Here is a 14,591-nt window from a genome sequence, read left to right as displayed (position 1 = left end):
CTCGTTTCCTCATTTTATGTTACTGTATTAGAATATGATTACAAAACATGAAAAAAATTATTTATTAGATACCAGAGTCTGATAATTAAACACCAGAAACATATATCCTCAGTCTCAATTCTTTTTAATCAAAAAAGAGTTCTGCAAGGAGAAAAGTGCTGGGAAAGGCAATCAGAAGTGAACTTGACTGCGGAGTGTTCCTAGAAATAATATTTTCAGTGAAACACAGTACTCATACTGTCCAAAAAATGTCCATTTATTTATACTAAGAACTGTACATGAAGACATGTAAACAACTAGTAGACCAGTTTTCTTGTATCAAACTGTATGGTCACAGAAGCAATACCAAATGTAGTAACCAGTTTGTAGCATTGTTATGTAGGTATTAGATAGGCAAGCTTCTGGGTAAGCCAAGTTGTTGATGTGGAAACTTCATGTTGATAAAATAAGTCAAGTAGTACACAAAGGAAGTTATTACTGTACATGAAACTGGCATATTTTATTCCATAAAACACCATATATAGTGATAATATATATATATATTTGTAACATTACTTTCAATCACTTTTGATATTATATACTAATTTTATATCCCCTCTATTTATTTTGTTCGCTGAAGCACACACTCATTTTTCTTTGGAATTTGTACAATATTTTTCAAACTTTTACACATATATTTGGCACAAACTGTGAGCCACAATAAGCCAGCAAATAACTGGCAATTTACATTAAGCATATTTTGGTAGTAATACTTCTCTGATCTAAATTTGTCACCAGAAATATTTTAATGTGATACATGACAAAGTATGAACAGTTACATGGACCGAACCATACAAACTGTCACTTTTTATCAATTCTGCATTTAAGCAGAACAATTACTTATTTGTGAATAGATTTCCTACGCTAATGGAAAGCATAAATATATGCAGTGAATTTTCCCATCCATGCTGAAGCTTTGTTGTACTGATTTTACATTTACAATTTCTAGAGGAAGATAAGTGTACTTGACATAGTTTCATACTTAAAACTGCCAAAATAATTTACTTTAAAACAACACAACAGATGAAATCAGTCTGTACAGCATTACATTTATAACAGTATCAAACAGAAGAATACATCTCATTACTTTTACAGAAAAATGAAACTGGTTTCTATGGCACCTACTATAAGTTATCACATTTTATATTCTTGCATAATAACTGTACATGTAACAATACTTTATACCCCAAATTATTTTATCAAAATTGCTATGTTTTAAATCTGAAACATAAATGACAGTGTTAGCTCATAGCTTACCTTACAATATACATATAATAAAAAATTCACCATCCATTTTTACAATAAACTTCCATTTACAATATTTATTCTACAGTGATAAAGATTTGGAATTTCCATTAAACATGCACCCAAATAAATAACACACTTGAAATAATATTATTTTTATCAAGTACAATAGCACCATTCCTACCAACAATCAAGTTAAATTTCCTATACTTCGAATTCTAAAAATGCATCATCTCTCTACATTTCTCCATGACTTGTTACTTTACTCAGTCTGCAAATGTTCAATAACAACAATAAATTACAATAATTAACATTACTGGCCATTTCAACCCTTTCAAAGATAAATAAATATTGCAGGGTCTGTGGCTAGGTTTCAAGCATGCACTTTTTTCACATGGAAGCAGGATCCATAAGAATAATGAGCAAAATGTAAAAATTTGACAAATACTGTGTACACTGCAAAAAATTATCACCTTCTCTCATAAAAAAAGATCTGTATGGTTTGATGATATGACATGTTTGCTGCAATAAATACATTTGGAAAGTGTTTGTAAACAAGAATTAATAATTTTTAAATATGCTTTGTGGAAAAGCATTCATTTTTTATTTTTTCAGCTTGAAAGCCAGTGTTTTTGCCTGTTGTTTAAAGTATGGACTAAAGAGTGGGATTGTGTATAGATACTACAAATATGCCACCAAATCTTGACAGAAATGTGACTGCAAATGAGGTATGTTATTCAAAATGTTCATTTTTGTTTGATGAAATTAACAAGTCAGACAATAGACATATTGGTGAACAAATATTGACAAAGATAATCTTTAAGTCATGAAAATGTACCTCTGTGCACAAATAAAATAATGTTTAAGGTTATAGAGAGAGGCACAAGTTCAAAATATGTTATGACAGCCATGGCCAGTACTATAAATCTGATGAATGTAGGGTTTGTGGAGCAGAAAAGTTACTATGGCATGGTGTGGGTTGAGAGGTTTAAGATGAAAAAAGGGTTGTCTGTACCGCTTGTTTTGGTCACAGAGAATTAACAAGACAGAACCTTACAAGCCAGACTGAATCACCTTAGTACATCTTTTCCATGCCTGATTGCAGAGCATGTGAACACATACTGAACCCTGCTATTGGGTTAACCGCACAGATGTGTCAGTTCTTGGTGCTCTGCATTCCAGAAATCACAAAATTAATGATGATGTGGTCCCTGAATATAATGAATGGAAGTAAAAGCTCTACCATTCCCTTAAAAATTCCTTTAATCATATTTATTTTTAGACTAGTAACATGTAGCATCAATTGGAACATGAAAAGTTTGTATTGCAGTTTGCAGAACTTTTGTGTGGATGGTCTGTGTTATACAATTTCCTGCCGTTCTCTACAACATCTCAAGAACAAGGGATCATGTTCTGTAATTAAAATGTTTACAGCAATGTATTTTACTTCTCCTCATGCTTTATATCTGGGAAATAGTATATTTACTTGCCTTGATTCACAAAGCTGTCTTTAATTTTTAGTTTTTTACCTCGTTTCTATCTAGAAAAACAAAACAAGCAATTTGTATTGAGTTGGAATTTTGATTGAGTGTTGAATTGGTTTGTGGACTTACGATAGAGACTGAATAAACATTTGATATTAGAGGTAAATACCTTGGAAAATGAGTCTGTAAGTTTTTTCTCAGTGAGAATTTAACAGATACTATGCTATATGAAGCATGAGTTAAATGTATATTTATTAAGCAGAACATGGCATAACATGTGAAATATCAGCATATTTGATTAACTGATTTGTCACTAATTGCTTTCTAACAGAGATGATGTGTTCTTATAAAATTAATTTCAGTTATGTCATTGGAAAAGGAACTACCACTTTATTTATTATGTAATATATTATTACCTGCTTGATTATCAAACCCAACCATGGCATAACATGGCACAATGAATTATCACAACCTCAGAAGCGAATAATCAAAATCCAAACAAAAACAAAACAAATTCTGTGTGATTCTTCGTTTCCAGTCACTGTCTCACAGAACACCACAGATCACAACATTACCACTTGGTACATACAAGTAGGTTCAGATTTTCCATTAACTGTCTGACAGAGTTCACTAAAACATTTATATACGTGTATTTATGCATATGTTCATATATTTCACTTAACACTGTCTGTGCACTGCATTCTTATTGCAGAATTAATGCAGTGTATCATATCAAAATACACCAACGTTTCTGATGGGCACAGCAAATTGACAAAATTTACGAATTAGTGCCACAACACTGTGTCCCATTCAAAACCACCGAGATCATTTCGATACCGTAGGTAGTTTGAGGAATAGTTTATATGCACTCTGTGAGGTGGGCTATAGAAGCCCGCCAGCCTTCAGTCCTCTTCATGATGCCTCGGACTGGTGTCATAAGTTGCAGCAGAGTTTGCATCTGGAGAAAATCCAAGTACATCAGGTGGAGACAGACTGTCTGGAGGATAATAAAATGGGTGGTGCTGGCTACTTGTGGTATCAGTGCTGGGACCTGCAGCACCATTGGGAATAGAACGTGGTGGAGTGCTTGACTGGCCACTTGATGTACTGGGTGGTGCTGTGCTGGGCTCATTAGGTCCTAAGAATGCACCAACATTGACTTCAGGACCGGCACCACCTTCACGACACCACAGCTGTCTCATTTCCTGTCTCCTTTGTCGCATCAATGATTTGTACTCAGAAATCCTCATTTTCTTTCCATCAACAATGCAGGTACGTTTAGGTCGTGGTCTATATCGGTAGTCAGGATGTTTCTCCATGTGCAGTTTTGATAAACGAGATTGTTCTTCATAGTAAGGTTGTTTCTCGGCGTTGGACATGGCCTTCCATCGTGCTCCTGAAAGACCACAATTCGTAAAATCTAATTGTATATTCATATGTGCTAATGTTTTTTTTCATTCACAATCAATAAGTGAATCAGGAGGGGAGAGGAAATGATGAATGAAGCAGAGAAATAGGAAGAAGGAAATTGAAAAACAGGCGAAGCTAATACGAAGGACCTTCAAAGAATGAAATAGAAGTTTTTGTTTTAGTTTTCATTTACCTGAAATTCATTTAACTTACCTAATATTTTGGAAATATTTGAATTATGCATGTCAGGACAGGCTTTCAGTATTTTTCTTCGTTCATCTTTAGCCCAGACCATGAATGCATTCATTGGACGCTTTATGTGTGGCTTTGCTTCATTGTCCCGCTTTTGCTGCCTTACAATCTTTGCTGTAAACCAGTGTTAAAAATAAGTCATATATTTCAATAATATAAGCATTTAAAATATTGTCTGCTGAAAAAGAGAAGCAGTCAGTTCATCTATTTGTACATACCTTTCTCTCCACTGTCATCTAATCTGTAGCCACCCTCTGCTCCCCACACTGAAAGCAAAGAATAAAAACAACAAATTAGGTTAAGCAAATTCATTGCAAGTAAGACAGCATTGACATTGCATTATTAGACATTGTAACAATCAGTTTATTAAGGAGCAATGTTATTCAGTCAGCAAGGACAAGCAGTTTTGAATCTGAATTTTGATTACAAATTACTATTACCAAACACCAGAAATTGCATACAATTATAAATAATTAATTGAGAAGTCATGTCTTAACAAGAAGAAAGTGGAAGAGAGAGGAATGCATGAAAATGAGTAATGTTTACTGATTATGGGAAAACAACATTCTTTTTGTATCTGTACCATCCAAGGCTACAATTTGTTAATAACCTTTCCAACCAGTGGAATTATTTTTGTGACAGTTGCCTGAAAATAATGGTCATTTAATTGAAGATATCCTTCAGCACAATTTCTGAACTGTACATGTCTTTTCCTTTTTCTGTCATACATTAGTACTGTTTCATAGTTCTATTAAGTAGAGTGAGCTTACAGTTCTGACAGATTGTGGAATCTAGTTGCACATTTGTTGTGGAAACATAGAAACCTATTGCTTAATAATTTAGTCTATTTTAGTAGAAAATTATTGTCAAAATTATTAATTGCTATTGTTTTTGCCCATTTGTTTTTTTCTTAGAATCCTATAATAGTTTGTAGAATTACATTTGAGAATTTGTTCCATAAGGTATTTGCGGTGTCTGATAAATGTGGTCAAGCCTGCTATAAGTCATGTCCCATAAAGTCAGCATCAATCTAAATTCAAAATCCGTTTCTGTTACCATACTTTAGAGCTATATTTAGACCTCTGTATTTTACTAACTTTTAAACGACAGTGAATGACACTGCCTAATCCACACTGCTGATATCATCCTCTGTCTTTTTTTTTCCTTCCACTATGTTGACGTCTGTTAGTGTTCTTGAAATTTTTTGTTCTATGCTTGTACACAACACATGCTCCGTCTTTTCTTTTCATAAGCTTGAAATCTGTACTCTGTATTTAGTGTACACACTGACCTGACCCCAAATTCTAGCTCTCAAAATTGCTTACATCAGTAATTTTATGATTAGTCTCTTTGCAATTATCAGCTAAATTTTTTCTGTGTATACCCTTTTTATGATTAAGAACACAAGTTTATTTCGGCAGATTTTCATTAGTGTTCTTTATTTTGTTTTATTCCTCCCCCTCCCTCCCCCCAGGCTACTGCAGTTTTCACATTTTATGTTGTTAACCTCCACAGCTGAATAAAATAACTTGCTTAGTTAGAACATAAACCTATATTAATGGCTTTGCTAGTTACTGCTTCCCCTACCAAACATTACAAGTGTTCTTCATGGTTTTGATCAAATCTTTTGATATGTGTATACAGAGTGGTCTGAAATAGAAAATCTTGTAAGGTTGCTGCAGGGTAGATTGTGCTGAGAAATAATTATTTTGAAAAAAATTGATACAGTGCACTTTTTTGAGTTAATTTGGCTTGAATTTAGCCAATCAGGTCATGGGCACGCAGATTCAAGCAGCCTACCAGATACAATTAGTGTCAGTTGTTGTCATAGTGTAGATAGAGCACAAGACTTCTCAGCCATTTTCTTGAGTTTGATCCTTGCTACCACCCCATGTCCAATTTTTGCATCATCCCCTTGTTTGGTTTTAGAAAACCAATTGAAGAACATATTTGGCGACACTGTCTCTGGTGGGCTGCATGAATTTACATGTGCAATGGCCTGATTGGCTAATTTCACTGCTAATTAGCTCAGAAACATACAAATTGTCAATTTTTTTCTTGACAGTTATTTCTCAGTACAACATACCCTGCAACACCCTTAAAAGCTTTCCAGACTGTTTCTGATTGTATTGTGTCTATTTGAGAGATAACAGAGTACTGAAGTTGTAATAGGAGTCAGTATTGAACTTGATTATTTTAGCAATAAAGAAGACTTACTTAGTTGCGTAGCTACAAAATCAGCATCTTCCTTGCTGCCACTGAGAGAAGACTCTGACTTTGTAGAGGTGAGGTGAGATCCTGTGGCCAGACCATACATATGCAGTGGGAAGGGTGAGTGCTTTTCAGGTGAGATCATCCCATCCTTGCTTTGACTTGAAGGAAGACCCAGCTTACCTGTTGAACGACAAAAGCATTTAGTTTCCTGTAGATCTTGAAACAAAAATACATAGGATGCTTTTTATAACAAGCTATTTCTGTGTGGATGATAATATTGCTGACGATCCAGACGCACTATGTTTCATTCAATTATTGTTATAAAATGTAACACTACATTTAAGAGACAAAGATATTTAGTTTTTTATGGATGCTGTACTTTTTCAGCTGGCCAGAGTTAACTGACTACGTAGTTACATTATCTTCTTTTTCCAAATGTAAAGTTTTTGCTGTATACAAGGGTAGTGAATTTAAACTTGGTTTATGGCAGACATTTTTAATATGAGTGACATCCTATGATTTAAGATAGGCCGGTCCAACAGTACTCCATGGGGCGAGGGCATCATTTAGAGAGCCTATATTATAGTCTCTCTAGTGCCCCTGCACGTCCCTCAGTGTGCTCGTATGCAGAAGTGGGTGGTGTAGGTCACATGCCAGATGGGCAAACTGCACGCGTTCTGCATACTCGTGAGCTGCTTGGCCATCCCTGTCTGCAGGTGCTTGGCCAGTGGAGTAGTATGTACCCTGCTGTCCGACTGCTAGACTGCCCGCATGTCAGCAGTTTGCCCATGCCTGCCCATCTGTGCCCTTTCTCACTCGACTGCCCCCAGGAGCACATGATTATGGGACAGCGTACTCGAAGGTATTAGCTTTTATTCACGTCTGAAATTAGTGTCTGTGTTTCAGATCAGTACTGTTCTGCAGTTTCAATGTGATTTTCTTGTAATAGTGTCATTCTTCTATTCCCAAGCACTTTCATCACAGCTTCAGATGGCCATTTCAATAGCTACCCCTTTTCAAAATACTGCTCTCTTGACTCATTTGTCCGCAACTCGTGGTCGTGCGGTAGCGTTCTCGCTTCCCGCGCCCGGGTTCGATTCCCGGCGGGGTCAGGGATTTTCTCTGCCTCGTGATGACTGGGTGTTGTGTGCTGTCCTTAGTTAGGTTTAAGTAGTTCTAAGTTCTAGGGGACTGATGACCATAGATGTTAAGTCCCATAGTGCTCAGAGCCATTTGAACCATTCGACCCATTTGCCAGTAGGAGGTAGGAATGGCATCGTTACTCACCGGAGGCTGGGGGCAGTGGCCCGAGCGGGGGCGGGAGGCCTGCGTATGGCAGGAAGGCGCGTGGTACGATCAGCGATGGCGGCAGCAGCTTGGGCGTGGTGGCGGCCACTGGCTGTTGGTCCGAGGCGCCCGCCCCGGCACCCATCGAGAGGCCGCCGCCGCCTCCGCCTCCACCGCCGCCGCCCTTGGGCTTGCTAAGGTTGAGAGGTGCGTCCGGGTCTGCGGGGGCCGGCGGCGGGGGCGGCGACGGTGGGGCCGGCGGCGGCGCCAGGTGGGGCGGAGGCGGTGGGGGTGGAGACTTCTCAGGCGCTGGCGTGTGCATCCAGCTCGGCACGTGGTGGGCGCCCATCATCTGTGATGCAAAACGAAGCGCGGTTTAGTCATGCTATATGCATCACTGCTAGTTAGCTGCATGTTCCGTGCATTATAATTATTGTAGTCCTTCGCTGCGATAGGAAATGAGGCAGTTTTACAATTACATTGGGTCCTACATCATCTCGGCAGAAAGAATGGCCATATGCAGACCATTTACATGATTTCTTAAGGTCTTGTTGTACTTAACCATGTTTAATCTCTCACTCTTTCTGTCTGTCTTGAAACACACACAATATATACAGGGTGTTTATAAATGAAAATCGGGGTTTTAACGCTTTATAATATTCATTATATTAAACTTATAGCTAAAAATGATATGTCAACCGAAAGAGCAACTCAAACACTTTTACCAAGAACCTTATAAATGTTCAATGTGTGCACCATTTGTCACACGGCACACATCAAGTCTTCCCAAACGTTGATAAGTGTGTCTTCAGTGATTGTAGCAACCGCTGCTTCAATCCGGTTTCTTAATTCAGGGAGGTCTGCTGGTAGCGAAGGCATGTACACTCGATCCTTGATGAGGCCCCAAAGGAAAAAATCGCATGGCGTTAGGTCGGGTGAACGTGGAGGCCATGCAAAGCAAGCCCTGTCATTGGGCCCCTTGTGGCCTAACCAGAACTTGGGTACAGTGAAGTTCAACCAATCGCGTACTTCGCTCTGCCAGTGAGGTTGCGCACCATCTTGCTGGAAAATGAAGTTCTCGGGCTCATCTTGTTCCAACTGAGGGGAGAGCCATTGCTCTAGTGTATCAAGGTAAGAAGTGCCAGTTACAGTAAGTCCACTAAAAAAGAAAGGACATTAAGCTTTACGACGGGATACGGCACAAAAAACAGTCACCTTAGGGGATCTCGTTGCTTTTGTACCACCTCGTGAGGATTTTCTGAGCCCCAGATGCGCACATTGTGAGTGTTAACATATCCACTAAAGTGAAAGGTCGATTCATCACTGAAGACAACATGATCCAGAAAATCTTCATCGTCATGAAACAACATTTCGTTTGCGAAGTTGACATGTAATCCATGGTCTGCCGGCTTTAGAGCCTGTAATAACTGTAAACGGTAAGGACGTATTTGTACGGGTTTTCTTAAAACTTTCCAAACAGTCGACACGGGAACTTGTAATTCACGACTAGCCTTCCGGAGTGATTTCTTTGGACTACGAGTGAAGACTCTCTCACTCGCCCAACAGTCTCTTCACTAACTCTTGGTCGTCGTGTACTCTTCCCTTTACAAAGGCAGCCGGTATCTTCAAATTGATGATACCATCTACGGATGTTATTATCACTTGGAGGATCACAACCGAACTTCAGCCGGAACGCACGTTGCACAGTAACTGCAGATGGAGTTGCTCTTTCAATTTTTAATGTAATAAATATTATAAAGCATTAAAACCCCGATTTTCATTTATAAACACCCTGTATATTGTATGTGTGTTTAAGATACATATATATAAGACACGTAAGACACACACACACACACACACACACACACACACACACACACACACATACTCATTCTGTGCAGTAGAAATAAATGTCAGTCATACGATTTCAGTTTATATGCAGTAGGAGTAGTTGTCAAGCAGACGTGATTTCAGTTTGTGTGCTAATTTTATCATCCATTAGAGTCATTCCATGTCAAATCAACACAGATGCCAAACCGGCCAGCTTAGATTTTCGTCAAATTTGATGTGTTCATTGCACATGAGCAGAGAAAAAAATGCCAAATAATAGCATTGCAGCTGAAGTACAACCAAAGTAATGGCCGCCCGAACTAATGTGCAAAAGATTTGACGAACGCTGCAGGCAACAGAGGCTGTAACTTCCGTTTTAACTGAGATAGAAATGTAAGCAGGTAATTTTGGGAAAGGTTGGGAACAAGCTTTCAAATGATATGCAGCATGGCCAATTCAAAACAAACTAGATTTTTTTTTTTTTTTTACTGTGTTGTAACATGTTACCTGAAGAAGCAAATATATTTCTTTTTCAGAAAATTGAAGGCGACTTGTCCTGAAATATTAAGGCCAACGGTCAAGGTCACTGACCGTAATTGCGTACATTGATTGAACATGGCCATGTTGCAAATCATTTGAAAGCTTATTCCCAGCCATTTCCATAATTACGAGTCTTACAGTTCTACCTCTATTAGGACAGAACTTACAGCCGTTTTTGTCTGCAGTGTTTGTCGAATTTTCCGCTCTTATTCAGAACTTTTTGCGGCCATACTTTTGTCGTACTTTGGCCACAATTCTGAAATTTGGCAGTTTTCTTTCTCTCAACATGTGTAATGAATTCGCTAAATTTGACAAAAATCGGAAATAGTCAGTTTGTAAAGCATTATTATTATTATTATTATTATTATAAGGCCTATTATTATTTTTTTGTATTTATCTGACATGGAATCACCCATTAAATTCTGAATGATTTTTATGGCCAAATATCTCACTCCACTCTGTGCAACACTAAGACTGAGTGATTGATAATTTAATTACGTCTCCATCTTATGTTATATTTATAAATGTTAATGTTGTTTGCAAACGGTGACTGATTGTTGACGGAATACTTCATAAGGGAGTAAATGTACTGTGAGGTCGTTATCAGTATGTCCAAGTGTTTAAAGAGCTGTCTATAAGAGGTCATGCGCATAGACGAGAGCGAATAACCTCACGCCGTCCATTAATATATCCTTGTTAATGGTGGTAAAGGAAAGTGATAAATAAGAGAAAGCCAAGGTCCAAATTTACGTAGGTGGTGAGCTACTCGAGGAAGCGGATTCATGTACTTTAGGAGTTAAGAACAGTAGGGATGGACGGAAATAGAATATCTCAATCACACATTGCCTTCAACAGGAAGAAGAAGAACTTAAATTAAAAATTTGGCAGCCTTGAAATCAGGAAAAGAATTCTAAAGGCTATGTTTGATGTGTGGCAAGTTATGGCTGCAAAATCTAGACAATGGAGACTGAAAGAAAGAAGAAATTAAATTCTTGAGAACTGTGGTGTTGTAGATGCGTAGTGAACATAAAGTGAACTAAAGTGGTTACAAACGAAGAGGCCCTTAAAAAAGTGGCTGAGAATGGAAGCCTTTGGAAGTCAGTTGTCAAGAGAAGAGTCGACTTATTGGCCATCTAATGAGACATGAGGGACTCTGAACACAATGAGAGATGTATATGTTAGTAGAAAGAGACTTGATGGAAGACCACGACTATGATACACAGACCAAATTATGAAAGATGAGGAATGTAAGACCGAAGGAGAAATGAAGAGGAAATCGAAAAAATGTGAAGAGTGGAGATCGGCTGCCATGCAGTCTTCGGACTGATCTCTAGAGAATAAGAAGAAGAAGAAGAAGAAGAAATGCTGGTTGAGTTCTCCATCTATGTGTCAAAATATTTGAAGGAATATAGCATACAACCTTCTTTATAAGTTAAATCTTTATTTCTACCAAGACAGATTTCGGGCTTTTACCCTTCTTCAAGCGTCGTGGTACATTTATATCTTCATAAATACAACGTTTTTGTGATTACATTTCTCTACCAAGTTTCCCAAGTTGCACATTTAGTTAGGTGCAAATGTTTGTAGCGGTTCGGTTCCATCTGTTTTTTTTTTTTTATTCCCCTTGAAATATTAATTCCAAATGTAATATAGGATAATGAATTACAAACTTTTGCATAGGGATGGGAGTAGGGCGCCAAGTGGGAAGAAAATCTTTGTCTTAGTCCGTGGTTCGTACGTTGCGCGGTGCTGTCGTAATTTTTTTATTGACAGTCGTAGCCAGTCGGGTGATAGTATATGGCAGCCAATGAGAATCGGTTACTCTAATGATTTCTATTCCCGGAAGATACGAACTGATTGTTTTTGTTTTCTATTTGTACAGTGCGAGAGTAGCTGTTATTGGTCTTTAATGTAAACATCAAGCACGATTGTAGTAACAGATTGATCTGTAGCGAACCCCAGATCTAGGTTAGATTGGAATGTGGTAAATTGGTTGTGAGTTGGCACAGCCAATGAATGTGAACACCGATAAGGAATTAACGGTAACAGACTGATACGTACGTTAGCCCAAGGCCTACGTTCGACGTTGCAGTCACCTACTTGTGAGTCTTACTTTGGAATTTTCCGCAATTTCAGAGGATGTGCTTAACTTCTACATCTACATAGATACTCTGCAAACACAGTTAAATACGTGGCAGAGAATATTAGCTAACTTCATTTAGGAGGTATAGAAAATTACGAACTACCAACGTTATGGGCTTCACACATCCGACTCACAATTCGAAGTGTTCACTTGCTATTATTCATCATGCAAACCATTACCAACACCAGCTTGCAACGTAAGAGCCGCGGACACCACAAGTGCACTTTTACCGAGTTTTGATGTGACACAGATTTTAGCACTAGTTTTAAAACAGTTAATTTTGTTCTTATCAAAAAACTGGAACATGCGATGTAATAGTCTTCCGTGGCAATCGGAAAGTATTTTCTTTTGCCAGCACGTGACACAGCGTGGCTGTCATGTTGTAGTTAGGCAAAAAACGAAGGAGGACTATCTATGGCCGGCAATCCCAGAAGGCAGTGGCTTAACGAGGAGTTTAGAGAGAGATGCAGGCAGAGGCGGACGTGGAAGTACTGACCGATGCGGCGGCGACAGGCGGCTTGGGCTGCAGTCCGGAGGCGGCGCCGGCCAGCGAAACGCGCAGGTGCTCCAGGTAGGGCGGGAACATGAGCGACTGCGGGCCCTGCAGCGCGCCCAGGCCCTTCGACGCGTACTGGGATGAGATCTGGTTCTGTAAATAAAACGTCAGTCTTTCGTGACAAACCACTCTCTCCAGTTACACTCAAAATAGAACTGCTGGACATTTAATTCATTTATTTATGCTGTCTCACAAAAGAAAAGAACATGAAGCATCCGGAAGGACAGGAGGAAACGAAATGAAAACTTCACGGGTTGAGAGGGCATGTGATGTTATTTCTGTGATACAAAATCGAGTCAAGTTTACAAAGAACTTGGCCGTATGAGCCCACTTATCAGTATGACTTTGCGCCACCTCTGGCTTGTATGCAAGCGCTGATTCGGTCGGGAAGGATCAGAAAGCCGTTGCATCCTCACTTAAGGCAGATGGCCCACAACTGTTGTAACTGGTCCTTGGTATCCCGAATACTTCCACTAGGACAAGAGTTCACGTCCGAGGTAATTCCACACATGTTACATCGGGAACAGATCTGAGGATCTTGCTGGCCACGATAGTACCTCAACACGATGCACACAGTTCATAGAGACACAAGCTATATGTGGACGAGCATTATTCTGTTGACACCATTATGATATATAACACATAAGGTCGAAGAATATCCGTGAGTACCGTTTTACTGTCAGAGTTCCCTCGATCACTACCAAACGTGACCTGAAGTCATATCTGATGGCTCCCCACACCATGACACCAGTACTAACACGCTGTACCTCTCCATTATATTAGAAGAATACGACCTCTCCCAAGGTCGCCGCCATATTCACCGTCGATGGTCATCCGGAGTAGTCCTGGACCACTATTTATAGCTGAACACAATATGACGACATTTATCAGCAGTCCATGCTTCCTGTCACGGCACTAGTCGAGCTGCGGCTGTTCATGTTGTGGTGTTAACGGCAGTCTACGCTTGTGATGGTAATTTCCGAGTCTGCCCACTGCTAATCTCCGACCAATGGTGCGGGATGACACAGAATGTTGTAGAGAGCCCATTACGTGTTCTCGGATAACATAAGCAGATGTGAAGACGTTACGATGTGCGTGGTGCACAGTACAGCGATCCTTCCTTGAGGTGGTCAGTCGTGGCTGACCGGAACCTTAACGACGAATATACCTGTGTTCACGTCCCTATACAACATCTGGCTACTGTTACATTCGAATGCTCCACAGATTTGGATACGGTGTGATTCGACCAGCCGGCCAAATGGAGACACACAAAGGGGGCCTCTGTGAGGTGCTGATAACGCTGCAACATACGAGTACGCGGCATCTCCGTGTTCTTCACAGTGATCACGCAACACCTGACGCTTTTCACTCCCCTATATATTCTATCAAGCCTGGTAACAACGCTAAACGTGAAAAACACTAAATGCACTCTGGTGGCCGTACAACCTGTTATAGAGAATTGCAATTTTAATCATTTATATACCGGCCGATAGTATGTTCGTTAAACTGCCCTCCGACCATGTATTCTGGTGCTCCCTTTTTTTTGTATGGCAGTGTATTTACTCATACAGGGCTCGTCTGATAATAATAC

General features: G+C 39.3%; 1 protein-coding gene across 1 annotated transcript in view; it reads right to left on the bottom strand.

Annotated features, from left to right (window-relative positions):
- Nucleotides 1-232: 232 nt before the first annotated feature.
- LOC126095752 (transcription factor SOX-5-like) overlaps nucleotides 233-14,591 on the bottom strand; it is a 265,063-nt gene continuing 250,704 nt past the window's right edge. The window contains exons 4-9 of the mRNA XM_049910525.1: nucleotides 12,941-13,093; nucleotides 7,932-8,283; nucleotides 6,648-6,824; nucleotides 4,649-4,696; nucleotides 4,392-4,544; nucleotides 233-4,164 (exon numbers count right to left, since the gene is read on the bottom strand). Coding sequence (XP_049766482.1) covers nucleotides 3,671-4,164; nucleotides 4,392-4,544; nucleotides 4,649-4,696; nucleotides 6,648-6,824; nucleotides 7,932-8,283; nucleotides 12,941-13,093 — 1,377 coding nt within the window. The 3' untranslated portion in view covers nucleotides 233-3,670. The remainder of the gene's footprint in view (nucleotides 4,165-4,391; nucleotides 4,545-4,648; nucleotides 4,697-6,647; nucleotides 6,825-7,931; nucleotides 8,284-12,940; nucleotides 13,094-14,591) is intronic.

Source organism: Schistocerca cancellata, chromosome 8 (assembly GCF_023864275.1).
Source record: "Schistocerca cancellata isolate TAMUIC-IGC-003103 chromosome 8, iqSchCanc2.1, whole genome shotgun sequence".
NCBI lineage: Eukaryota > Metazoa > Arthropoda > Insecta > Orthoptera > Acrididae > Schistocerca > Schistocerca cancellata.
This window is presented reverse-complemented; position numbering and strand designations above follow the sequence as displayed.